The sequence below is a fragment of the Chaetodon auriga genome, chromosome 9, assembly GCF_051107435.1.
Source record: "Chaetodon auriga isolate fChaAug3 chromosome 9, fChaAug3.hap1, whole genome shotgun sequence".
In the NCBI taxonomy this organism is placed as follows: domain Eukaryota; kingdom Metazoa; phylum Chordata; class Actinopteri; order Chaetodontiformes; family Chaetodontidae; genus Chaetodon; species Chaetodon auriga.
In genome coordinates, this window is record NC_135082.1 from 28,432,599 (window position 1) to 28,460,401 (window position 27,803).

Sequence of the window (27,803 nt, forward strand, 5' to 3'; positions counted from 1 at the left end):
ACGGGCGGAACAAAACTGTTTCGGGTCGCTTGGATCCTTCTTGTGTAAAGATGTACTTTAACTGCAGTCAGACCGTGTGTGAGTGACGTGTGCTCACCCATCAAGTGTCCCCCGGTCAAAAGACTCAGCGATGAAATGTTCCCCCATCGGCTCCGGAGCCTTGTAGGTCACCTGAACGAGGGAGAAGAAAGGAGGTGAAGATAGAGTCAGACAGAGGAGACGTGTTTGTTCTGTCACATCGTGTCCTGACAGCGAGACAGAAGACACTCTGCTGGTCTGCAGGGACTCAGACACTGAGGTTCACTGGTTTCACTGGAGTTCAGCTTCCAGACCACAATGACAGAGAAACACAAAGTCACCACACAACGAAACCAAGTCCTCTGCTGCCAACCGCCATGTTCCTGTTTACAAAACTTATATTCACTATATTCACTCAATATTCACTGTCAGTGTTAGTGTTTCTTCCAATCAAGCAATTATTCAGAACATAATTAAGTTTGAGGACGACACGTTTCAGGTGTGAAACAGGTTTATTTGATGTCACAGTGGATCGTTTGAGGTTTCCACAGTGAAAGCAGGTCAGCGGGTCAGATGAGTCCGATCAAACCGACCTCCTGATCGGGACGGTCAATCAGTAACAGACGCTTCCTGGGACACTTGAAAATCCTCCTCGTGGAATAAATAAATCTCGTTCTGCTGTTCAACATCACAGTCTCATAAGTGACCGTTAACAATGGTCCAATGAGCAGTCTTACCTTCGGTGTGGGAGGAGTTTTAGGAGCAGGTGGAGCCTCATCCTGAACGTCTCCCTCTAGATCCTCCAGTTCCTCCTCAGCTCCAGCCAAACCCAGATCCAGCTCGTCCTCCACGTCCATGTCGTCACCCAGAGCGTCCTCGACCAGGTCCTCAGCCCGAGAGACAGGGGCTAAAGAGAGGCAGAGGAGGCCTGCTGCCAGAAGAACACACAACCCAACCCGCTGATCCATAGTCTGCAGAGAGGAGGAGGAGGAGGAGGAGGAGGAGGAGGAGAGAGTGAGCACATCTGTTCCAGCTGTTTGGCTTCATGTTTGTTTTCACTCTCACCACGACTCTGCTCTTCAAACGCGGTTTGACTCATTCAGGCCAAAACAACCCAGTTTATTCTGTGCTCTTATTTTGAAAGAAAGGCAAAAGCAGTCAAGTGCTGAAATCATGATGAGCCTTCATATTACTGGCCTAGTGCTGATCACATACTGTTGTCCCTGTGCATGCTGGGACGGGAACAGATCCATGAACCTCACTTCGTTCTACACTATGTCCCACAGTGTTCACACACTTTGATCACTGGTCAGACTGGTGGGGGTGGTGGTGCGTGATTGGTGGAGGCTCTCAATGGACATGAAGACACTTAAATGAACAGTCATGTGTTCTGGCTTCACTGAGCCTTTCGCAGATCCTGTCATGTGTAAGTTCAGTCATAATCACGCTGACAGATGTCAGTGATTTCTCAAGAATCTGCCCATTCAACTTCAGTTCATCACAAAACCAAACTCTGATGAGACATTAAGACAGACAAGCAGCTGTGTGTGAGGACTCCTTCATGGACATGGTTCAGCTGAGCACGCCTCGTCGTGATCGAGCTGCCTGTCAATAGTTTGGGTTTAAGGACTCGGCGGGTCCAGGAGGATCTTAAACCTGGTCCAGAGACCCACAGAGGCTTCGTCCCTCATGAGCTGTCTTCAGTCCTCACATGTTGCTGTGATGTTTGACAACTGTCCACGTTCCCTGGTGTATTTCAAAGCTCCATGAACTCTCCGTGGATCTGTCATAAACAGCTACAGCCGCTCATCATGAGAAACAAGAGACGCACACGTCAGGTGGTTCACCTGTGTTGCCGTAGTGTCGCCATGGTGACCAAGTAGCACCCACAGGACACGTACCTGCAGGTCTGTTAGCCTTAATGAGATTACACCCCGCGGGATTACTGCAGCACCCCGACACACAGACCACGGAGGACACACACACACACACACACACACACACACACACACACACACACACACAGGGTGGGGGTTGGTCTCTGTGGCCGATATGCTAACTGATCACATCAGTGTTGACGTTTCAAAAATGTAAAGACAACAACAGCAAATGTTTCAGTCCGACCAGTTTGCTGTCCGCCGTCAACGCCACGCGGTCTTCAGAGAGACGCTGGACGAAATGTCAAACATTCACAGAAAGGCCTGTTTCCCACAAACGAAGCAGCTCTTCAGCAGGCAGATTTTAAAATCATCTTTCTTTAATTCAGCTTCCAAACAGGCTGTTTAAGTTCCTCCAGCTTCAGCTCAGAGTTCACAGAACATGTGTACCAGCATCAAATGTTTGAAGAAAACTGACCTACAAAACGTTTGTCAAAGCAGACACACATGCAGGCGGGTCAATGTTATCTGCTCTTGATTTGTAAAAGAAGACAATAAAACCTGATCCGGCAGCTCTCTGGTCTTCAGATGAGAAGGCTAACCGGCCACACGTCTCACTCAGCAGACTGCCAGCCTAATCAGATTAACCTGCAGCGGGATTAGCATGCCTGGCTAACAGGCTGGCAGCGCAGACATGAGTATGACCGCCATCAGCACTAGCTGTTAGCTTAGCATCAAAGCCATCTGTCTGGCACCCACGTGGCTTATGGGGGGAATTAGCTTCAGCTCCGCAGAGAGAAGCTTCACACACACACCTACAAGGGTTTTTAACAATGGAGGCTACACACAGAACACACCTCCACAGAGCTGAACGGCTGGAGTCCATCAATCAATAAGTGGATCAACAGAAGAAACCGATCGTTCAAGTGAAAATGTTCATGTTTAACAACACATTTCAAGACGTCGTGAAGGTCTTTCTGACATCTTACAGACCAAACAACTACTGTCAGTAATCAATCAAGAACATAATCAATGACTACAATCATCATTAGCTGCAGCTCGACTGTCCAAATCTGCTACCGGACCCAGTTTCTACCTGTGAACCTGGACTTGTTTACTGTACATGAGCAAATAGAATAAAAATAATAAAAATCCTCCTCAGTCACACGAAGAAATCAGAAGCTTTATGAAACAGATGTCAATCAAACACCTGACTTCCTGTCTTCTAACACTCAGGCGTAGAAAATGCACAGAGACGTGACACCATTGGTGAACTGGTTAGACAGGTGTTAGCGTCAGCTGACGTGAACAGAGAGCCTGAAGTCTTCAGCTCTCACTCAGTCTCAGTTCCTCTCACGTCTGCTGAAGCTTGAAGGATCAGTCTGGTGCTCTTTTCTGCTTTTTGTAATGTCAACAAATCTCATGCTCAGACTCGAACCGACAGCGTGTTAGTCCGCCTCTGAATACCGTCTGTGGCTCCCAGCTCCAAGCCCATTGGTTCCTACTGAAGATGCAAATCTTTGAGAGCACAAATATATAATTTAGGGCTCAACTCAGCTTTTTTTTCTGGCCAATATTGTAATTAAAATGTGGGTGTTCGTTCTAAATCAAACTCTGGGCTTCTGTTCGGCTCAGTTATTCCTCAGACAATGAGACAAACAGGAGGAAATAGAGCTTTTGTTGGGGACTAGTTTCAGTGGCGGATGGATCCACACTTGGTGCTGCAGTGTGTGTTTGTGTGTGTGTGAGTCAGAATAAAGAGTGAGGCTCACTGATGTGTTTTAATGGAGCTCTGTGGCTCAGAGGAAGAGCAACACTTTGGTCTCCCAATATCCTGTGGAGCCAATAAGCCTTCAGAGGGTCTCCGATTGGCTGAGGTAACGGCCTCTCTTAATCACTTCAGTAAAACCAGCTGAAGTCGCTGTTGTCTACCCAGACTGCCAGCAGCGCCAGAGCTCCAGTTAATCTGATACTGGTCAGTTTAGGCTGCAGGACATCTGCTGCTCCTCTGATTAACTGTCTGATAAAGACACTGGTCTCCAGCTGGGCCTGATAAGGAGACACACTGGTCTCTGAAGAGACACTGGACTGTCATCAAACATTAACATGAGGCTTTGTTCTCACTATCAGTTCATCTGCAGGGTATTCTTCTGAGATTAGACTCAGAGACGTCCATCAGTTAGAGTCCAAGGTGACGTCATCAAATGTCTTGATTTGTCCCACCAACAGTCTAAAAATATATTCACATAAGTGGTATCAGGCAGAAAAAGGTCATGTTAGAGAAGCTGGAACGAGAAATACATTTGGTATTTTCACTATTTAACACCTGAAATGGTCACATTAATCCACGTCAGACGTTTTCTGACAATTCTAGTTTTTATTTTAGGATTTCGGAAAAAAACTACATTGGAAATGATCATTAACGCTTCTGCAAAATATTTAGACACCAGAACATTTGGCAGTTACTAACATGCAGGAAAAGGGATCCATTATCAATATCTTCAGTCGACTAGAGCGGCCATATCGGTTCTTAAAACTGTGCTCGTCTGGCTTTGCGTTAGGAAAATAAGACTGATTCATGTGTTGAGTTAGAAAATACATTAAGATGTTTCTGAGCAGTTTCTTGAGCAGCTTCACTTCATTAAAGAGCAGAATGAGCCTTTACCTGCCTGCATCAGTTAACCCACAGACAGACAGACAGACAGACAGACAGGCAGGCAGGCAGACAGGCAGGCAGGCAGACAGACAGGCAGGCAGGCAGACAGACAGGCAGGCAGGCAGACAGACAGACAGGCAGGCAGGCAGACAGACAGGCAGGCAGGCAGACAGACAGGCAGACAGGCAGGCAGGCAGGCAGGCAGACAGACAGGCAGGCAGGCAGACAGACAGACAGACAGGCAGGCAGGCAGGCAGACAGACAGACAGGCAGGCGGGCACTCAGACAGGCAGGCAGGCAGACAGACAGACAGGCAGGCAGGCAGACAGACAGGCAGGCGGGCAGACAGACAGACAGACAGACAGACAGGCAGGCAGGCAGGCAGACAGACAGGCAGACAGGCAGGCAGACAGACAGACAGGCAGGCAGACGGACAGACAGGCAGGCAGACGGACAGGCAGGCAGACAGACAGGCAGGCAGGCAGGCAGACAGACAGGCAGGCAGGCGGGCAGACAGACAGACAGACAGACAGACAGGCAGACAGACAGGCAGACAGGCAGGCAGACAGACAGACAGGCAGGCAGGCAGACGGACAGGCAGACAGGCAGGCAGACGGACAGGCAGGCAGACAGACGGACAGGCAGGCAGGCAGACGGACAGGCAGGCAGACAGGCAGACAGACAGGCAGACGGGTTATTATTTAACAGAAATAAACCGTGAGGAGCCCCTTCCTTCACAAAGTGAATGACTGACCATGTTTCTCAACCATAAATCCGTCACTCGTCACCTCCTTTATCACTTTCCTGAAAACTTACAATAAGCTTTAAAAAAACAGGTATCTCACTGTTTTTACCCACACGTGCTGCTGTGGACAGCAGCCAGACAATATTCTATTATCATTAAAAACTACTGGGAAACGTCAGTAAATGTCTCCTCATGCTGTGGTTGTCTTCTACGCTTTGATTACGACTGTCAGTCAACTGCTGAACAGCCATTACTGCTTGGATTCATTTCACGACTGATTATTGAACACAAAGAGCAGAAAGCTAATTTATGATCTCATGATTCATCAATGTCCCCAGCATCTTTGTCAAGTGAAACGACACCAGAAATCATCAAACTCTCAGCAGCAGCAGCAGAAAATGACTTAATCTGTGGATTTATCTGAGTGTCAGTGAAACGACTGCATCCAAACAGCTTTACAGGAAGTGATCTGGAGGACTGTGGTCGATGTGAAGAAATGTCTTATTAACAGACAAAAACAGTCAATCCAGAGATTTGGCCTGAACATTGGAATCTCGCTGTAACTAGCAGAACTGGTTTCTATCTGAAGGACCTGGGATCAGAGCGGGTGGCGGTCCAACAGGCCGCCCTGAATCCTGAGACAATCCAGCGAGTTGAACTGGTCTGACAGTTTCTGGATCCAACACTCATTAATGACAACTACTTTCAGATCCTGGCGTGTGAAGATCTGCTGCTTTCCTGCTGCTCACAGCTGTAAACTGAAGAGCCGAGCTGCTGCTGAAGCTCTGAATCACTGCCATCATCATCATCGGCTCAGATTTCTCTCAGCTGTTCGATCTACTCTGGAGCTGACGTCGAGCTCAGCGATGGAGTGAAACAAAACGTGAACTGCATTTGACAAATTTCAACGATTCGTTTCAAGAGGATGAACGTTTTCATCAGTCTCAGGCTCCTCCAGCTGTTTGTTTTTTTGACGAGGGGCTTCCAAAATAAATTCCCCTTGATGGTTTTTGAGTTCAGTTTAAACAGTATCTCATGATTTGCTCTGTACTTTTTGTTTCATTGACCTTATGATGTTTACAGTAGAAATAAAGTCCTAGTAAACCAATATTTTAGATGTCAAGCCATGTCTTAAAGGCTACACCAGGCAGGGTCATCTTTGGGTTTCTGACTACGGGTCTGAAAAGACATCTGAAGACATCACCCTGAAATGTGGGGCACTTCAGTGGTGACCATCTTTAAAACTGAAAGATTAATCACAACAACTGATTGACAGGATGCAAATACTCCTGCAATATTTGATATCTTCAGAAAGTTGCCTGTCTCTCATACAAGATTTAAATAAAGTTCTCCGTGTTTGAACAGTACTTGGTGAGGTTTGTAGTGATGGAGCCTGTGACTGGCGACACAGATGAAGTTAACGTGCTAACTCACCTCTGACACGCTCTCATTCATTAGTTTCTAACAGCGTTTCCTCCAAATAGTTTTATCTTCATATTTCATCTGCCTTTTATCGTCTTTATCGAGTCTTTCTCTTCAGTGTCCTCACCGGGACAACCTCTCGTTACGAGCACGGTTGACACAGCCAGCTTAGCTTAGCTTAGCTTAGCTTAGCTGCGACGCTGCTTACGAAACAACTGTCAAGCAGCCGAGCCAAGAAAACTTCAGATATCTTGTAATAAAAAGAAGCAGAGTTTCATTCACCAAGGCAGAAGTAGTCTCACTGAAATATATCGCTAAATATCTGATGTATGAGTAAATTAAACGCTAATAAAGGCCAACGCAGCAAGCTAACTGGCTAGCTGAATTCACCTGCAAGTTAGTTAATTAGGCTCAGCTAGCCACTCAGCCTAATGCTAACAGCATGCTGGAGACACAGAGCCTTATTTTTAACGCCTAAAAATTGGCATTTTCTAAATAATTCCCGTGTAGTCATTATGAATAAGCGGATAATTCTCAGAAAACGTTACTCTGTCGCTGTGTTCCCCTGTAAAATGTGACATTTGTCGGTCTCTTTACTCACCTCCGGCTCGCCGATGTGACCGCCTGGGAACTACTGAGGAGGGTCACGTGGCCTATTGGAGGGGAAAAGCCGCCTTCCCTGTCGCTGATTGGGTAGCGAGAATGAATGTCTGACGTTACCTGTCAACTGTCAAGAGCTGATTGGTTAAAGGGGAACGTCCGTCGACATGGACATGCCCGCCCACTGAAGCTGAACCTCGTGGACACCAATGATTGGTCCAGCTGCCACAGGAAGTGTGCGTTGATTGGGTGATGAAAAGGATGGCTTGTCCAGATTGACACACATTTTGTTCGCTCACAGCAGCCAGAAGAAACAATTGAAATCACAATGTACTGTTTTACAGAGTGATAATGTCAATACTGTAAAATGATTAAGGCATTTCTTATTTTACATCTTTGTTTAGTGTACTTTATAGGCCTATTTAGTATTTACAAGAAGGTAAATATTTTAGTCATTTAAGTAGGGCTCTTCATTTGAGTATTTACATTTTATACTGAGCTTTGGACTGTTGGTTGGACCAAACAAACATGGTGAGGGTGTCACTTTGGGCTCATTGTGACCACATTTCTCACTATTTTCACAATGTTTCCAAAGCAAACGATCGATCGATGGATGGAGGAAATGATCAGCAGATTGATCCAGGATGAAAAGAATCATTAGTTTGAGTTAAAATGAGCTCCACCTCAACCAACTCCAACAGGAACATCCTGCTGAGACATGAATGAGGAGACACAATGATCTAAAGAGACCAGAGACAAGAGGACAACAGACACAGAGACACAATGATCTAAAGAGACCAGAGACAAGAGGACAACAGACACAGAGACACAATGATCTAAAGAGACCAGAGACAAGAGGACAACAGACACAGAGACACAATGATCTAAAGAGACCAGAGACAAGAATATGAAATAAAGTTTGATTTCTCTTATTCACCGACTGACTCATTAATTAATTCATTCATTCATTCATTCATTCACTATCAGGACGTATCTCACTAAGTTTAATCTGTAGAAAAACGGAAAAGTAAAACAGGAACTTTGTTTTTCCCTTTTAATCATCCGACGACCCCTCAGATTGATCTGCTGACCCTTTGGAGGGGCCCGACCCCTAAACTAGCTCACAGTATATGAAGTATTTAAAGTAGCTCCACCTGCAGCAGCTCCACCAGTAACATGCTGCTCTGACGTTGAAGCTTCAGTATGAACAAACTAATAAAGTCACAGAGACTCAGAAATCAGTCACAGGAGACATTTTACTGCACAGCTAATACTTGTGTACTTTAATGGGACTTTGAATGCAGGATTTCTACTTAAACTGGTCCTTTAAATGCCTCAGCGTGTTGGTGCAGATCTGTGAGCATCATGTGACCTTCATCCATGTGACCATCGGCTCACGAGACTGGCTGAATAACAGGCTGAACAACAGGCTGCTTCTGTCCCTTTTATTCACTGTGATGAACCACAAAGCTTCTTTTCAGCGCTGTCACTATCTGAACATAGTTTCTCACATTTTGTTTGCATCTGCTTCCTTAAAAATGTAGCCAAATGTAGCGTACATTTGGCTGCAATGCCACAAACTGAAGACTTTTATTGTGACACAGCCTCTCAGGGCCTCTCATACTTCCTGTCACCCCACTTTTTTCTGCATGAAATTGAAATAAATTCCTCTAACTTTCCTGTGATTAATCACTTCTTTCCAGTGGTGTGATGTTGGACTTTCATCATGTTCGTTTGATGAAACCTGATGACATTCTCCGAAATCTGCCCACCGCCCCCAAAATCTTCTATTTCTGAAAGACACTCCAACCAGCACTCGCAAGCAAGGAGCCTTTCAAAACAAACCTACATCAGACAAATCCTTTAAATTTCTCTTTATTACAATTCACAGATCAGATAGAAGTTTAAGATCATTTAAATAGAGTTTATCTAAAGGATACAAAAGACAAACACAAGATTATAGCAATGCATTCCAGTGCATCCTACGAGGAAAAGAAGAGCCGGGCTGTTTCTGAAGACGCTCACTTCAAAACCCGGACACACTGAGATTCTGCTGGACCTGCTTTCATCTGAAGCTCACATGGATGGAGTCCAGCTGTGACAGAGGGGCTGAGCGGCACCGTCGGGGAGACGCCGCAGGGAAAGTTTTCCAAACTGCTCCTTTGAATTAGTCATTTTCTTCTCTTGAATTACTTAGTTTGTTCCCGTAAATTAATAATCGGTGCACTTGAATAACTGAGAGCTCAGTGGCTTTTCTGATTTCAAGGTGACTACAGTGTGAAGACATGAAGCTGACATAAATCCACCGTTTGTGGTTTCAACAGCGTTTTACTTCATTTGAGGAAGCTTCATCCGGAATTTCACGTGCACGAGCATCCTGGTCTGAGTCGTGTCCTGGTCTGACCTCCCTCCACATGCCATGCATGATGTTCACAGGGAACAGGGAACCTGGTCATTCATCTGCCTCATGGACATACAGGCTACTGATCACCTGTGTGCAGGTGAGTCTTGATTATGTTCTGATCAGACACCAGGATCACGTGCATCCTGGTTTCTGTTGGGGTCTGAAGGAAGGTTATCCAGGATTCTCAAACCAGAGGATCTGAATCCAGGATGTTTACATGTGCACCGTGGAAGCAGGACACCCCAGAAACCTGATCATTAAAGGACACCAGTGTGGACGTAAACGCACTCTGCAGCCGAAGAACACAACGTTCACTCTTCACTCAGGACCAAAGAGTTGAAAAATCAACCAAATCTCCACATCTATGTTTTTCATAGTACACCAAAGCAACGTGTAGTAAAGGCCAAAAGTATGTGGACGGCTGGACGTCCCCTCCCTGTGACGCCGGAGCGTCACCGAGGTCCAGCACCGGTGCTGGTGTCCACCAGGGCTCAGGTCAAATCCTTCAAACCAAACTGGGAGCTCTGCACAGAACAGGACAGAGACGAACAAGTGTCCTTAGAGACCCAGTCCAAAAGTACACAAAAGTACACGGACATACTTTAAACCATTCAGTGTTAAACTCCAGATCAAACTGGGCTAAATCCAGTCAGTCCAGTGTCCGTGTGAAGACGGCTTCGTCTGAGGACACCAAGTGAGGTCTAAAAAGGGCACAAAGGAGGATTTGTCTCTGAGTTTGGAAGTCAACATGAGTCCAACACAAGGACGAAAAGACGGCGTCCTCACCAAGAAATGAAAATTAAACTGTCGGAAGGATTTTATGATTTATACTATTTATTACCAAAGGTGCCAACGAGACACTGGAAACGAGAGAAGAACCAGAAAAGACGAGAATCTCGACTGTTGCACTGGAATGAAAACTACAGTACAGTGAAGTACATCAGAGCACAGCAGTGGAAACCAGAGTATAGTGCAGTACAATACAGTACTGTGGAGTATTGTAGAGTACGTTAGAGTACGAAGAGATACATTAGAGGACAGTAAAGTATATCAGAGTACTGTAAAGTACGTTAGAGTACTGCAGAGTACATCACAGTACTCTAGAGTACATTTGAGTACTGTAAAGTATGTCAGAGCACTGCTGAATGTAATTAAAGTACTATAGAGTACATTAGACTAATCTAAAGTACAGCAAAATACTTTACAGTAGGTTGGAGTACTGTGAAGTATGTTAGGGTACTGTGAAGGACATTACAGTACTTTAAGGTATGTAAGAGTACTATGAAGTATATTGCAGTACTTAAAGAGTACGTCAGAGTACAGTGAAGTATGACAGTACTGTAGAGTACGTCAGAGTACTGTGAAATATATGACAGCACTGTAGAGTACACCAGAGTACTGTGAAGTATGACAGTACTGTAGAGTACACCAGAGTACTGTGAAGTATATGACAGCACTGTAGAGTACGTCAGAGTACTGTGAAGTATATGACGGCACTGTAGAGTACGTCAGAGTACTGTGAAGTATATGACGGCACTGTAGAGTACACCAGAGTACTGTGAAGTATGACAGTACTGTAGAGTACACCAGAGTACTGTGAAGTATATGACAGCACTGTAGAGTACGTCAGAGTACTGTGAAGTATATGACGGCACTGTAGAGTACGTCAGAGTACTGTGAAGTATATGACGGCACTGTAGAGTACACCAGAGTACTGTGAAGTATATGACGGTACTGTAGAGTACGTCAGAGTACTGTGAAGTATATGACAGTACTGCAGTTAGAACAGAGAAGTCGTCAAGGCCTCAGTTAACTTAAAACAGCTGTTTTAAAAGACGTCTTTAAAAAAGCAAATGTCAGCTGTCAACATCAGTAGTTTCAAGCCACGAAGATGTGAGAAGGTCCGAGGTCGCAGCAAGGGATTGTGGGTATTTTGTGGCTACATGTTTCAGTCTGGGGCTCGTTTGTGTTTGAAGTGAATCTGCTCTTCGTCTTCATTAAGGCAAATCGCTCACAGATGGAGGGAAAAGGTCTGAACCCGAGCAGCAGCTACAGACACACAGCGACACGCTGAGAGGCGTTCACATGCTCTGTACATCATACGTGTTACTGCGGGGCATCCTGCGGGCAGAAGGGTCCGGACCGACCGTCCTCCGCAGACGGAACGAGGCCGGAGACTCTTTGATTCTGAAGCAGCAGGTTCATCGTTGGAGGTGGCGCGGCGCTCTGGCCGGCGCCTCCACAAAGACCAGTGTTTTCAACATTTACTACTGTATGTACACATAAATACAGACTCTTCAGGATTAGTTAGCGCATCGTCTGAGAGGAGCTTGTCTTTGCGCGGCGTGTCAGACAGGTGTTTCCCACTCAGCCTGTTGTCGTCAGCAGTGTGTCCGTCTGTGATTTCAGTCTCTGATCTGATCAGCCTGCAGTGGCCAAGTCTGGCCAGAGGGCAGCGCTGTGGCACCGCGGTGGGGACGTGGTGAGCAGGACGGCGGCCGACGGGCCTCTGGTCAGCTCGGCCGAACGCTCGGAGGTGCTGAGGTATCGCTGAGGGGGGAGAGGAGCTTCACTCTGCTTTCTTTATGAAGATCTGAGGGAGACCAGAGAAAGCAGAAGATCTACTGAAAGCCACAGTACAACAGTCAAACTACCCAGTACAGACCAGTATGAACACATCGACCGGAGAATTAAAGGCCTGCTGGAGTCGCACTAAAAGCTGATGTGATCCAGATAATTTTCATTATGTTCCACTTTTAAAAGCTTTGAATATCATCAGGATTAAAAAAGCCTCTCAAACAGCATTTTTACACCACGTGAAGCTAAAAGTCTTCACTAAGCCCAGATTAAAGCTTCTTCAAAGGGTTAACATGAGGAGACTGTCCTCAGCGACCCTCAAAGGGGGGTCAGAGGTCACACGTCAGGAGGTCAGGCTGAAACATTGGCCACATTCCTTCTTCCTGGTGTCATGAGATTGGTCCCTGCACAACAAACGGACTCATTCTAGTCGATCTGGACGTTTCGTTTTCAAGGATCTGTCTAAATGTAGGGAGACACCAAACTTTGAGAGGTTTCAGCTGTAAATTCTGCTGTAGCTGTTTTTCAAGAGGGCGTTTTTGACTGAAACAAGAGTCTGGTCTGTTGATGAAGACTCATGTTTATGTGATTAATCACATTGGTTCATATTGATGCTGTTCTTTCAAGTGCTGCTGCTTGTGGAGAAATTCCTGGAAACTCCTCAGTGGTCTGCTGAAGCCTCTCTGGAGCATCCTTGGATCTCGACAAGGAACTTAGAACATCCTCTACTGAACCACCTCGTGGACCCTCAGTACCCCATTGAAGATGCAAAAATGAAATAAATTAAAAATGCAAAGCCTCAGTGCCTGTTTTGCCTCTGGAGCCCCCTCAGAGACCTCTCAGATCCCACCTAGGATCCATCATGACAGACCGTCAAGAAGCCCAACATCCTCCAGCACTCTAACGTGACCAAGGAACCACTCTTAAAACTCCTCTAACATACATGTACAGACTTACATTGGGGGGACACTGAACTCTCTCCAGGATGTTTGGAGGACCATCAGAGACCTACTCAAGAACTCAAGACACCAACTTGCAGGCGTCTCTAAAATAAAACCCCCTCTGGAACCCCTCGTATGTGTTTCTGAGACTTTAGAACAGTTTAAAGATTTTGCTTACAACCATTTGAAGTTCTCCAAGAACTACTTTAACTCCTCAGTGAGATCTATATAACCTCTGCAGGTATCCATGAACTCAAATAAGGAACCTGGAACCTCCTCAGAAACGTCCTCAAGGGCTGCTTCCTTCAAAGTACAGGAAGTAACTTTGGATACGTCTTCATCAAAAGTCATTTCTAGATAAAAGACGAGCTGTTGTGGGTCAAACTGGTTTTAATCCGGTTCCAGTCATCGGCCCGGGCGGTCTCACCTCGCTGAGGATCACCCAGACAGGTGAGTCTGTCATCACTGTGAGACGCATGGCCTCCAGGGGCCCGAAGGTGGGGTCCACCTCCCCCTCTGCGATCCCGTTCTGGAAGGTTCCTGGAAGAGACGAAGATCAAGGAGATCAATAAATCTGAGGGACTGATTTATTCAATGACAGGTCGGTTTGTCAGGTCTGGGTGCTGTTGGCAGAGATGGAATCCATCCTGATAATTCTGTTTTCATGAGTGTTTCATCACCTGAGAACAAGAAGCTTTGTGTTTTCGTTACTTTACAATGAGCTCTTCCTACAGTTTTTTGTTTCATGGCACCGTCGGCTCTACGACACGCTTGGAAAGGGAGGGTTGAGGTGAGGGGTATTCAGTCAGTCCTTCCCTCCTCCCGCTACCCTCCCACAGCTTCATTACACCCTGTCACCACAGAAAAACTGAAAAGACACGGTCATATCTCTGGATGTTGGTCTGAGGCTGGTTCAGGCTCTTGAGTTAGCCTGGAGGAGCGTGTAGAGGAACGAGCTCGCCGCCTCTGAAAGCCTCCTTTGGTGTGTATATTTACAAGACTCGAGCAGCTCATTAAATCCCTCATCCAGCGTCTGTGAGGAGGACCATCGAATCAGCCGTTCGGTGGTTAGTTTGGAGAAGAGTCAAACGTTTCTTTAACAGCAGCTGGTGGCAGCATCAAAACGTTCGAACTAAACTAAACTTCAAGCGTATTCTGTCAGACTGGTTTCCCTCATGCTCAGTATTCATGAACTGACAGTGATTCCCACAAACTCCCAAAAACGTCCTTAATCAAAGAAGAACCATCCGTTTTAAAGGTCCAGGTCTCAAACACTAAGAGTTAGTCTGATGGGTTTTTAAGGGATTTTTGTTCTTGCGTTATTATTTATTCATGTATTTGTAGATGGAGGTGGGAAATGAGGGGGTTTTATGCTTTTTGGGAGGATTTACGGGGCTATGAACGCTCGTTGAGACCCATTCCATTTATCCAAAGTCCATTAACTGACCCCTGTGGCTCTGTGATGCTTTCTGTTATCCTTACATTCAGTGGACTCCATCAGAAGCCATCTGGCCGGCTGCCGGTCTTCAGTCTTATTTCAGCTCAGTGAGGGTTGGTTTTGGTGTGACTGCACCTCAACAGAGCAATAATCCCTCAGAGGATTTATTTACAGGGATTATTGAGTTGGCAGCGATGCTTCCAGGTACGAGTGTGTCCGTAATCCCAGCAAAGAGCAGCGTCTGGGGTGTGTGTGTGTTATTGTTTATCGCGGGGTATTATCTGTTATTATTGTGGGTATTAGGGCTTTGATTCAGAACCCAGCGACATGTGTACGGCTGCCTGAGAGCTTTTCTCAGAAACAGAGACGACACACAGACAACGAAGGAGATGAAACTCGCAGCTCAAAAACAAAACCCAGGTTTGTCTGGTCAACACTGACTGATGCCACTTTAAGCTGCTTCATTCTTCTACACCACCTTTATTTGACAGACTTAGTTTATTTGCAGATTCAGATCATTAATACAAAATGTAATCAACTCGTGAACGATGACGTATTATTATTATGGATTAAGACAGTCAGCAGTAAAGAGTTCAGATGAGCTCCACCTCCACATTAATGCATCAATAATCATCATCCACCAGTACAATATATATTATTCTTCAAAATGAGTACTTTTACTTCTGATACTTCGAGTGTATTTGGGTGTTAATACTTCAATACTTTTACATGAAAAATGTTTTGAATCTTCTGACTGACTTTTACCTGCAACAGAGAATGTCCACATTCATATACTCAAATTATCTGAAGTGTTTTGTGAAATGTCATTGTGTTTTGACCCTTAGGGCCACCATAACCCTTAGATTCCACCGGGCAGGGCTGTGTCACATTCCTGCCGTGATGCAGCCCTGGAGCTCACCACAGCCATTCCAGACAACGCTTGTGATTCCACCAGAAGCAAGCAGCGACTTCCAGAAGCGTCCTGGAGGCATCCAGAGGCGGCTCTCCGCTGGGAGAACACACGCCTGGTTTATCTTTGACGGCCTCCTCAATCTGCACAGAGCAGATGGAGGCAGGCAGGAAGTGCAGGAAGCAGGAACTGAAGCAAGATTTGGCCGATTTGGTCATTTCAGCTTCATATTTGTGCCTCCGACATGGGTAAGAAGAGTGTGCAGCCATGCTAGCAGCTCTGTGAGGCTGCAGGCCTACTTCAGCACAGTAACAGCAATGTTAGCATGCTAACATGGTGATGCTAAAAGGGTACAATGTTCACATCTTAGTTCAGTGTGTTAGCATGCTAACACTTGCTAATCATCCTGTAAACCTGCATAAAAGGCCGCAAAAGTCCTTCAGATAGCAGTGTCCATGAAACAAGTCATGAATGAACCTGAAACTAACCTAAACTTTTAAAGGGCCTTTTAAACAAAGAACTGATGGAAACTGTCATCTAATGGGTCAAATAACGGGTTTGTCTCTGATGGACATTTGGTGGGTTCTGTCCCGGTCAGTCGTCCTCTCGGCTGGTTGATCTGAGGCCGAGGAGCTCAGACGCTGAACTGTTCGTGTTTCTCTGCAGATGCTCGACATCTGAAGGCATCGCGCTGAAATTAATAGAGTGAAGGAGAGCAGGCCGGATCGATCCGCCGACTCATCTGAAAAATTGATGAGGGGGATAAAGAGCTGCTGGTAATTTATGATGTCAGATGGAACTTGGCCTCCTGCACTCCTTCCTCCATGTTTGTTTCTGTAAACCTTCCTTCCTGCACGGCTGACTGATGTCCCTCATTACTGAATCTGCACTGAGAGGACAGAAGGTGACGAGAACACGTGGAGACCAGCAGCTGGACGTCTTCGCGCTGTTTAACAGCCGAAATCCACACGTCAGCCCAGGAGATCCTGTCTGAGACCACGTGAAGAAGAAAAGCCAACGTCCGCTGCGACGCAGACAGTCAGCAGGTCAGGACGTTATAATAAATCCATTTATGAACAATCATAAATCCCACATCCTGCTGATGGAGCTGAAGTCGAGGCTGCGAGACACGATCAAACGAGTTCATTCGTGACTTCACTGATTCTCCTGTTTCTCTGTGTGTTCTGTGCTTTGACTTCTTGACTTTATTCATGTTTGTGTTTATTTATTACCTTCATGATTTATGACTTCATGATAATAAATCTCAGTGAACTACACCCTGACGCACAACCTAAACACACATTTAACGTCCTTCTTTCATTGATTTCTAAAGTTTTGGTGCATTGTGTCATTTTTCACGAGTTCAGACCTTCAGTAAGGACATCCCACCGCTCCCTGCTGCTGGTCGTCTGGTGGTTTATTGTTTGAGCAGATGTTTATCGTTTCGATGAATCTAACCATCAGGTCACTGTCAGCGATCGAGTGTCTGAGATGTCACATCTATGAGAAACCTGGTTTTCAAACTGCTTTCAGTCAGATTTCACATCCACAGCAGATTCCTACACACGCTGTTTCAGTGTGAGCTCGAGCAGGACGAATGAGAGGACAGCTCATGGACGGACACGCACATCAGGAACATTAACAAACTTTATCCATCCATCAAGTCGAACTGATAACGTGACTTCTTCTGTCTTACTGTTAGTGCTGCCACTTCTACCACTGCTACTGTTTGTATTACTGCTATTAATACACCTTCTACTACCTCTATCAGACCCACTGCTACTGTTTGTATTACTGCTATTAATACACCTTCTACTACCTCTATCAGAGCTGCTGCTGCTGGACGCCGTCCTGCTGCTCCTCTGGTTTACTGCTTATATAACTGTCATAAAAGAAAATGAGAATTTTCCCAAAACAGAGAACTTTACGTCATCGGCCAAACTTGTAAATGTCCCACAAAACCTTTCACACAGAGCTGCCCTCAGAGTGTGTGAGTGTGTGTGTGTGTGTGTGTGTGAGTGTGCGCACGCTGTTCATCTCTTTGTGAGGACTCTGTGAGGAGTTTTAGACGTTACGACTGAGGACGTTTTTGGACAGTTAGACTGTTTTGTGGCGTCACTCGTTTCACGTCTTCACAGAGTTTCTCGAGGGTTCAGTCTGAGCTTCGGCCTGCAGGACGGCGGTGAACCTGCTGCTGCTACGAGCCACGCGCTCCTTCATTACCAAGTCTGTCCTCCCAGCAGTCAGACATGCTTTCAGTGGGCTGGTCCTTGTCTCTGTCCTGTTTGTGATTCATGGACAGGGATCTTGATCACAGGTGACAGTGAATGGAGCATGAGATGGACAGGTGGACTGCTGCAGCTTCAGCAGAAATCCAGGTATTATACCAGACCGCTGTGGTGAAGAGGGAGCTGAGCAGGAAGGCAAAGCCAGTCGTTGCACATTCCAACCCCGAGGCCTCACTTGCTCCTGAGCTTTGGGCAGCGGCTGAAAGAATGAGATGGCAGATCGAAGCGGCTGATATCAGCTTCCTCTGTGGCTGTGTTCAGGATTACAGACAGGATGAGGAGCTCAGACATCCGCTGTAGAGCTTCTGCTCCTTCGTGTTGAAGAAAGCCCGCTGAGGCGGCTCGGGCATCTGATCAGGACGCGTCCTGAACGCCTTCCTTTGGAGGGTTTTCAGGCACAGACCTGCTGGAGGGCTTACGTGTCTCATCCAGGATCCTCCAGGAGGATCAGGAAACCTCTGCCGGTGAGAGGGACGTCTGAGGACCCCGCTCAGCCCGCTGTGACTTCAGAAAGTGTCAGTGTTGGTCGACTGACTGTCCGGCTTTGTCCTATTGACAGATTGTGGTCAGCTGTTTTCTGTCTGTGGCTCGGGCTCGACAGCAGCCGTCCAGTTTGGTTCTGTCCAGTCTGTAATGAGTCCAGAACTTCTGTTGAATATTTCGTACGTTGTTCTTTCATTTTTGGGGAATCAAACACTTTTTGTCTGCCGGCTCGGTCCCTCAGCACGCTCACTTATCGTCTCTGCTCGTATTGAACACATACAGAGCGTCAGTCCCATATCTGAGCCGACCGCATCTTTTACAGGACGTCGAAAGAGGAACAAACACAAACTTTGATCAGTGGGTGAAGAACTGAACCTGGTCTGAGACTCATTCAGGTGCCTTGCTTCAGGGCACTTCAGCAGCTGATGTGTTTCAACCTGACGCACCGTCACTCACCTATTCTGATGAATCCGTCTTCTGTCCGATGGTACTTTGGTGTTTTCTCTCTGCCTTCTGTCAAGGCCTCTTTCTCTGCCTGGATATTCTGCAAACACACAAACACACACTTCCTGTTTGTCACAGTGACGAGTTACACGACGTCAGGTGAACAGAAAAGCACCTGCATGGAAGTCTATGGCTGCCAGTACTGATAAAATAATTTAATTTATTTTTTTCTGTGTGACAAAGTTTAAATTAAGAAAATAAAATACAACTTTAATTTTGATGTTTGAGAAAATAAAAGACTCATACATAACGCTGCCGACGGCCTTTTTACTTTCAGGTTGAAGAAATGTGAAAAATGTGATAAAAAATTTCAAACATTTTTGATAAAAACATTCTTTTTCTTGGTTATTTTTCCCAGGACTCCCCTCTGTATAAGAAAATCAGGCCTGTTTTCTTGAGAAATGTCTGGTCGCAGCTCGTTTTTGGTCGACTTGCTTCGTGACTTACAGACAGAATTAAAACCAGCAAAGTCTGCTCTTCGCTTGTTTTGGGCCTTTTGTCTGAATGTTGGCATCATTTGTTCTCTGAGGTCTCTTCTCTCTCTTCGTCTTCTCACCTGAACCACACCAACCAACCAGCTGCAGGGACAAGGTGGAGGTCCCCCACTGGCTTCCCACCGAGTGAAACACATGGGAAACACTCGATGGAGGAACAGAGACGGGAATCAGTCCTGCTCCAACATGTCTCACTTTCTAAAGAGAAACTGAGATTCATGACTCTCCTCAGACGTAGAGTCAGTGACAGCGTCACAGCTGGAACAGCTGTAGTGAAGAGGTGGACGGACAGACGTCTCAGGTCTTGTGCGTTCTGGTCCTTGAGGAGAAATGTCTCATTATCACAGACGTCCCTTTTGGTTTTTGTCAGCTTTGCTTTTAGTTGCTCCTCCTGATGATCCTTCACATCCTCCTTTCCCTTCAGCCCTTGATATCATCTCCCTCTCCTCCTCTCTCCTGGTCAGTGTTACCACGGCAACCGTCTCCTCAGCCATCCGTCCGTGTCCTCAGTTTGCTCTAAGTGTCGGCTGATGTGTTTTTGTCTCTTTATATTCCTCCCCCTCTCCTCCGCTAAGGTTGATCTCAGTCGGAGCTCCTCTTCCTCACCATACACGTCCCGCTGTGACACTTAGTCTTAATCAGCCTTCGTCTTACGGTCCACCACAAGAGGAGGAAGACGCAGCCATTCATTAAACTGTCACACGTCAACTTCCAGGGACCACAGACCGAGTGTGTTCTCAGTAATACACGGTGTTGATGTTAAAGCAGTCAGATATGGTCACTTGATGAAGACCCGTCGACACGTCTGATGAAGATGAAACAGATTTCTTTTGAAGGATCGTTTCACTTTATTCTAACTTGGCTCATGTATTTTGTTGTGTGCACTCACTAAGTTAATATGTGAGATCTGGGGAGTAAGAAAAGTCCTACAGGGCAGGAACCATGAGCACAAATTTACCTCATTACAGGATCAGCTGATCCACTTTGAACGGAGGTCAGACTGAAAGTGGACGTACCTGAGATGAGGCTGAAAATGACACTGAAAACTGTTCATCCACGACCGTCGGCCACAGTTTAAGTCTGTAAATTGTGACAGATGTTTACAGCAGAAAAACACTGTTTGTGTCCTCTGCAGGAAGGAGTTTGTCTGACCTGCTGCTTCGTTTCGTGTTTCTGGTCGTCTGAGTGCTTCAGTCTCAGACGTCACAGAGACACCAACATCCTCCCAGATCTCAGCTTAAACGAGACGACGCCTCATTACTGATGTAAGTGAAAGACAAACCTACAGAAAGACCCAGCTGATGACTGCTTAGAAACTGGACTGGATTTCAGGACTCACGTCGAACGGCAGAACCTCCACTGATGTGTTGAAAAGTTTGTCTCCTGGATGTTCGATGTTTCCACTCCGAAAGAAATACCTGACAGACAGACAGACAGACAGACAGACAGACAGACAGGTTAATATATACTGAAGAATCTGCTGGTTTCCTCGCGTGGACCACTGGAGCACCACGGTGGGTCTGAAAGTCTGAGTTTGTGTTTCCCCGAAGATCTTGTAACCAATAGATCTATCGTGCACCTCTGAGACCTTGTAACTTCTAAAAACTTCAACTAATCTATGGTGCCCCAAAGCACATGTAGGGCCTTGGTATCATCTGGTACTCTTCACACCCCCTGACCCTTTGTAACCGTAGACCTCATACCCTATAACTCTCTGGGACCAACCTCTCAATGCGGACAGGTGTGAAGAATCGAATCCGTATGAAGTCGCCCGCCACAGGGGTGAAGGCCCAGAAGAAGTCCTCCCCTAGATAGGCTTTCTCTAGGGTGAAGTGCTGGTAGGTCTTCAGGCTGGTCGTCACCTCAGCCAGCGGGTTGGCGTGACCCTTATGGAGGGTCTGTTTCCCAAAGTCCTTATCCTGGAACACAATATGGAGTTTGTTGAGTTAAAACGTTATCTGTCAGTGGATTTATGCTGTTACATCTTATTTAAGTGGACTCAGGTATGATCTGCAGTGTGTTTGTGTTGACTCGCTGTGAAGCACTGTGCACTGACCAGAAAATAACATGAACCATCATTCTAGACTGCCAACAGCCTTTTGCACAGACTGGTATCACTGCCAGCATTGCTGGCTGTCCTTGATGACTAATCCAGCTTCAGTTCAGCACAGAAACTCACAAAGATACTGGAAACGTGGCATGACATCACTGCTGTGTGTTATTTTAGAGACAGCTCTTTGTCTGAAGAACAGCAGTTTCCAGCTCCAGACTGGAAATCCAGGCAGTCTGATGCTGGTGAGTGTCACCAGTTTAAAGCCTTGTTTTGGTTGTGGGATCATTTTGATTAAATTTGTAAAAGCATTTTCAAGACTGTTCTCACTAGAAAAAATGCAGCTTTGAGTGTTTATGTGTTACCATTAGAGTTCATGTCACATGTTATCGGTTACATATCACAACATGTGCACTCTGACTTCAAATGAGGGTTACATGTTCCTGACAAACGCCCTCTTATGGTCATTAGAGTGATTTCTGGTCACTGTAAGCAGAAGCAGACCACGCAGGGTCTGACCATCGCAGGCAATCTGGGGTTCGGTGTCTTGCCAGTGTCCAGCTGTTCCCCCCGTCTTCAGTCTTCGTGCTAAGCTAAGCTAACTGTCCGCTGGCTGTAGCTTCATACTTCACTTCAGTTTCATTTTGTCACATCTCGTGTCTTGCGCTCAGATGTGAGAGGGTTATTGATCCTCTCATCTAACTCCAAGCCTGACAGTGAGTAAGTGTGTTTCCCACAAATGTGAATTATGACGTTTTAAATGTTTGTTTTTCAGTTTCACCTCTTCAGAGCAGCTGAAGTTGGACAAAGTGAGAGACGAGCGTCGCTGTTTGAGCTGCTGACAGCTGACAGGAGGCTTCGTGACAAAAGCACAAACTGATGTTCTCAGAAGGGTCACGAGACAAAAAGGTTTGGAAGCAGTTTCTTCACAAGACGCATGATTAATTTCTTTTAATCAACACTTTCTTTTCACTCCAGTGATTCTTTGAGACTTTTCCAGAGTAGTTTCTCACATTCCAACAAATCTCTTGACTCGACTATCTTTTATCATAAGATTCTCTACAGATGAATAAATCCCACGTTCAGCTCGATTCTGTTAATTTTGCTCTGATCTTAAAACTCAGGACTTATTTTCTTACTAAAGCGAGGTGCACGTTTCAGGCTGGAGGGTAATAGCTACATTTAGCCTCCCACGCAGGCCGGCCTCTGTGGTTCAATCCCCACATCAAGGAGGCGCTGGTCCGGGACGGACCGATCAATATCCAATTGATTGGACCAGATTGCAGCAGCAGTCAGCGGGGCTAATATCCATCGCTCTTAACACAGTAATCAGAGGCGAGCCGAGGCGCCGGGCTCCGAGCTGCTGGCAGGAAGCGAAGCTGCCACCGCTGTGAGATACTGCAGTTTGGGTCTGAACGCCGCGCTGAGCCAACAACTGCAGAGGCTTTCAATCTTCATCTCTACAGGCTGAACCTGGACTGAACCGCTCTCTGTCTCAAACTCACTGAAATCCCCACTCCTGCTGACAGCTGACCAGTACAACCAGTCTGCAGCCCAGTGCTGGAAGAAGCACTGCAAGCTTTTTTTTTATTCTAACAGTCCAGAATCTGAGAAAAGACCTTCGTGTTGGACGATTCTGAGGAGCATCCAGAGCCCACCTTCAGCCCCAGTGGAGGAGATACTGCATCTTGGACGCACACAGGTGTGGACACTGTGCCAGACTTTCATGTGGGAGACGTCTTTGTCCCACTTGTGCTCAATGTTTTTAATCTTGAACTAACTTTAACAAACATTATTTATTTGTTTTTTCATGATCTTAACGTCATTGGTGTATTTGCTGCCACTCCAGTGAAACAACATCCTCACTGAGCAGAAGGCTCTGCAGAGCAGTCCTCTGGTACAGAGCTGCGCTTTGTGAGGATAACAGCTCGTCAGCGACCCTGCAGGTTCGTGTTTCTGTAAGTGTGATGTTTGGCCTTCTTCATATGTCATACAGAGACTCCACAAAGTCAACAGTGCACTTTCAGAGGCTGTTTCACGGTGTGACGGCCTCTCGCCGCTGCTCGCTCTGCCGTGGCTTTGCTTTCTGTCTGCGGGGCTGCAGACCTGCTGCAGGTTAATCAGCGGCAGGGGACACACCTGAGCCCAGTGTGGCCTTTGTGCTTCAGTCCTGCGGACAGATCTGCTTTTCTTTGCTTTTATATCATCGTTTTGTCTCAGTCTGTGAGCAGAAATGTGTGTTTGCACTTGTGAATGAAATGAAGATGAGCTGCTCCAGGTTTGCTGCTCGTCATGTACAGATCATTGGATTAAACAGTCTTCAGCACGTCAGCATCGAGGCGTTAAAGAGGACGGCTGAGACTGAGCTCAACTATTTTCCTACCAAGAAAGAAAACGGTGCAACACATCACCGGTCCGTCAGTGAAAGTACTTCCACGGTAGCAGTACTCCATAAAAATAAAATACTATCATTTAAAAGTATTCATGTAAACTAAATGTGCCTTTGAATTAAACATGAAGAGCGACTAAAGAGCATAAATATGACTTTAATGTGCGACTGGCTGACCTCCACTGTCAGAAGATGTCATTAGTGTGTTGTATACTGCAGAGCTGCATGCGCGCACACACACACACACACACACACACACACACACACACACACTCATTACCTTGAGTTTCTGTATTTTTCCAGCCAGGGAGGAGTGGGTGCCAACATGTTGGAAGAGAGACGGTTTAAAGCGGATCCTCAGGTTGGCTTTCTGCCTGTCGCAGTGTTTCTGACGAGATACAAACAGGAATAATTACAAACACATAATCTGTTTAAATCCCTCACAGCAACACAACAGCACGTCCCGAAGCGCGCCGACCGTACGTCAGACGCTCCGTTCATTCAGAAACTCACCGCGTCCTTCTCCGGGTTGCACACCTTGACCCACATGATGTGGTCCAGCAGCCAGTCGATGGGTTTGTCTTTGTAGAACATCAGCATGAACTCCACGATGAGCGACAGGTCCAGAGACTTAAACATCTTACCTGCCAGAGAAGAAGAGCGTTCAGCTTAACGCGCCTGTTCTGCCCTCCAGGTGCTTCTCTGTGATCAGGTGGATCAAAGCGTTCGGACGAAACCGAGACACAAAACGAATCAACGTTCACATTCAGTCCGTTTTCCTGTTAGCAGACTCTGCGCATGGTTCCGACTATGACGTGAAAATGAGAATACATGTACACAATCTACAGGACTGAAATACCCATGAGTCTTAGCTGCTGCTGTATGGAGAAGAAGCCAGTCAGAGAGAGAGTCATCTGTCAATCAGACAGTTCTCACACATTCAGCTTACAACAAAAATGACAAATTTATCTTTGAAATGCAGGAAACAAAGTGTCTGATTTCAGACAGAAGCAGACAAAAGCAGTGAAATGCTCTTGGAAGATTAGCTGGAAGTTAGCTAGCAGGCGCTAATGTTAGCGCCACAAAATGCTTGAAAATGCGTCTCTGTCAAATATAATTTATATTCTAATATAACTTTATTTTTATTCATTTAGTTGTTTGGTAACATACAACAAGAAAGACGGAGCTGAGATGTTTTATTGTTGGTCTTTTCAAACAGGATATTTTATTTTAATGTTAGGAAAAGACAAAAGGCTGCAAGAATGAGGGCTAACGGATGCGCCGCATACACGACGCTCTAGTAATATCTCGAGTTTGACTGATTGTCCAAAAATCCAATAAAGATCAGAACAGAACTGTGATCGTACAGAATATAATGATGTCACACGCTAACTCTTAATGGCACTCAGTTATTACACTACTGAAGGTAGTGAGCTAGTTAGCCAGGCATGCTAACGCTAGCACAGTAATCCACGTAAATAAATCGCGTCAACACGACAGAGAAACGCGACACACCCGCTGAGCGCAGCTGTGTTTGCTGAGCTACGATTGGACCGCTGCTGTTCAGGTGAGGGCTTTAGCAAACAGGCTCGTTCACTTTGGAGTGAAACCGCACTGATCCACAATCACTCAGCAGGAAGTGATGAACTCCTGACATGTCTTTTTCAGTCCGGCTGATTCTGGATCTGTGCCAACAGCCGGGCTGAGTCGAGGGGACGTCCTCCGGACTAAAGGTCAGAAACCAACAGGCCGTCTCAGTGGACTGAACGAAGGACGAGGGACAACTGAGAGGCCGACGCAGACCTCGGTCCCGCTCGTGCCCCCTTCTGGTCTGGTCTGGTCCAGCCTCTGAGGGGCCGGATGTGCCCCCCCCCCCCCGCAGACGTGAACCAGGCCGCGCTGAAGCTAAACTTAGCAAATGCGAAAGCCCATGTGAGCAGCTGAATTAGAGAGCGGCCCTGCAGCGCTGCAGCTCGCTCCTCCGTCTCATTTAATTCGGTGAGTCAGCTTCACCCTGATGAATTCATTACAGCAGCCGCCGCTCGCAGGCCGCCCGGGGTCGGGGGGATGCACGAGGTCAAAAACGAGGAGCAGAGGGAGGACTGGGGGGAGGAGGAGGTGATGCTCGGACAGTTGGGACGGAGAAAGACGAACATCCATGTGTGAACTCAACATCCAGCTCAGAGACGAGACTCCTGCTGGGCTCCATCGCTCCGTTCCTCCGCCTGTATCTCTCCCCTCCCTCCTCCCTCTCCCCCCCTCCCTCCTCCCTCTCTCCCCCCCCCCCCCTCAGTGTTTCTGTACCTCTCTCTATCATCCCTCCATCAAACTGGGTTTCCAAAGCTTTGTGGGGACAAAGACAACAGATGAAAATTTATCAGGATGTTGTTCAAATCTGATTCGTTCAGAGAGCAAACGAGTCAACACGACGTTACAGAGACAGAGTCCATGTTGAGCTCCGTATTGATCGGATGTATTGATCCTCCTGGAAGGATAATGACCGTCCTCACGTCCAACGAGGACGTGAGGACAGTCGGAGGAGCTCCAGGTTTATTTAGTGTGAAAACATGAGGTGGACTCAGAGCTGTCCGTCCGACAGTGTGAGCGTCTCCGTCCGTGTGAGGACGTCAGTCTCTCAGAGGTGGACAGTGAGGACATTCGTCTCGTCCTCACTCCTTCACACTGTGAATGTCTCTATGTTTCTATTTATACTTTATACGTTTGATTGTATTTTCTCTATTTTCAACAGGAGGAGCAATAAAGGATTATCTTATCTTATCTTACCTTCAGTCTGAAACAGAAATAGAGGTAAACTCGTCAAGTCTTGAAAAACGTTTCTTTTTTTCTTTATGAAAGTGTTTCTGACAGTTTTCATGAAGTATTTTGATGCTTTTCATGTGTTTTATGATGATTTTGTCTTGATTTCATTTTCATTGTGTTTCTTTTTGGTTTTGTTGTATTTTGTTCAAGTGAAGCAATTTTCCAGTCATTCATTAATGTGTGTGTGTGTGTGTGTGTGTGTGTGTGTGTGTGTGTGTGTGTGTGTGTCCCACATGGTTCCAGCTGCAGTGAGAATAGAACACATATAATGACATAATTGATTGTTTTCTCTGCTGCAGTCGGTCGAATCAATAATTCACACTTAAAATGTTTAATTTCTTTTGATGGAGGAAGCGACGCCTCGAGCTCAGGCGGATCAGAGCGAGACTCCACTTCAATGCTAATGTTTTCACCTCGTTACTGCCAAACAATTAAGTGCTAATGTCTTCTAATAAGACTGAAACTGTTTATTGTGGCAGAGAGTTAAAGCTCGACGCAGACTCTGAAGGACGGACGTGTTTTATTTGACATTTTTCTTCCCTGTGAGGAAACGCTGATGCTTTTCAGGAAACACAGATTTAAGGACTGCAGGTGAAAAGACTGCTGTCCATTAAAACCGGACTAAACTTCCTTAAAACTAGTTTTTTTGGTGTTTTTTTAGTTCGTTTGGACGTATTTCACACTGACATTTGGTCATTTAAAAGCTCTTTCATTGATATTTCTTGTGCGCTGTTGCTGCTCCAGAAAGCAGAACTGTCTTTGTTTGCAGGTCAAACATTTAAAAACTGGCCTGAATTTGACAGAAAAGCATGTTTTTACTAAACGTTCAGGTTACATGTGTCATAAAAACCTTCAGATTTCATCCTCTGGGAGGAGAAATCGGATCGTCAGCTCGTTTCATCACATATTTGATGAAGGTCTGTCCTGATGCCGCTGAGTCAGGAAACGTCGTCACACCTGTTCAGCAGAGACCTGTTGAGGCTGTGAACGTCTCACGCTGAGTCTGCTCCTCCTGACTGCTTCACCTGGAGGCTTCGACGTGATAAAGAAGCTCCGCTTTGTTGTTTCGAGGCGCTCGATTCTTCTGCTGACGGCTGAGCACTCAGGGGCCTATTAGAGGGAAGTGGAGCAGCAAAGCCTCATGGGAAGAAGACGATGCCGGGTAATCTGCGTGTGTGTGACAGGCA

General features: G+C 46.2%; 2 protein-coding genes across 7 annotated transcripts in view; both read right to left on the reverse strand.

The window, feature by feature from the left end:
- canx (calnexin) overlaps positions 1 to 7,376 on the reverse strand; it is a 16,946-nt gene extending 9,570 nt beyond the window's left edge. For 3 of the 5 annotated variants that reach the window (XM_076738759.1, XM_076738756.1, XM_076738760.1), the window contains exons 1-3: positions 7,320 to 7,367; positions 756 to 989; positions 98 to 171 (exon numbers count right to left, since the gene is read on the reverse strand). In XM_076738759.1, the coding sequence (XP_076594874.1) occupies positions 98 to 171; positions 756 to 986 (305 nt within the window). In that variant the 5' untranslated portion in view covers positions 987 to 989; positions 7,320 to 7,367. Of the gene's footprint in view, positions 1 to 97; positions 172 to 755; positions 990 to 2,373; positions 2,493 to 7,319 lie in introns of those variants that run through there. The other 2 variants (XM_076738758.1, XM_076738757.1) reach the window with 2 other exon arrangements.
- Positions 7,377 to 9,177: 1,801 nt separating this feature from the next.
- The window catches only part of mgat4b (alpha-1,3-mannosyl-glycoprotein 4-beta-N-acetylglucosaminyltransferase B), a 77,801-nt gene continuing 59,175 nt past the window's right edge, over positions 9,178 to 27,803 (reverse strand). Inside the window, exons 9-16 of one of the 2 annotated variants that reach the window (XR_013077530.1) lie at positions 24,310 to 24,440; positions 24,077 to 24,184; positions 21,083 to 21,276; positions 20,697 to 20,775; positions 18,816 to 18,903; positions 13,668 to 13,780; positions 11,591 to 12,315; positions 9,178 to 11,526 (exon numbers count right to left, since the gene is read on the reverse strand). Coding sequence is in view for 1 of the 2 variants with exons in the window: in XM_076738388.1 (XP_076594503.1) it covers positions 12,292 to 12,315; positions 13,668 to 13,780; positions 18,816 to 18,903; positions 20,697 to 20,775; positions 21,083 to 21,276; positions 24,077 to 24,184; positions 24,310 to 24,440 (737 nt within the window). In the remaining variant the exon portion in view is untranslated. Of the gene's footprint in view, positions 12,316 to 13,667; positions 13,781 to 18,815; positions 18,904 to 20,696; positions 20,776 to 21,082; positions 21,277 to 24,076; positions 24,185 to 24,309; positions 24,441 to 27,803 lie in introns of both variants that reach the window. The other variant, XM_076738388.1, reaches the window with a different exon arrangement.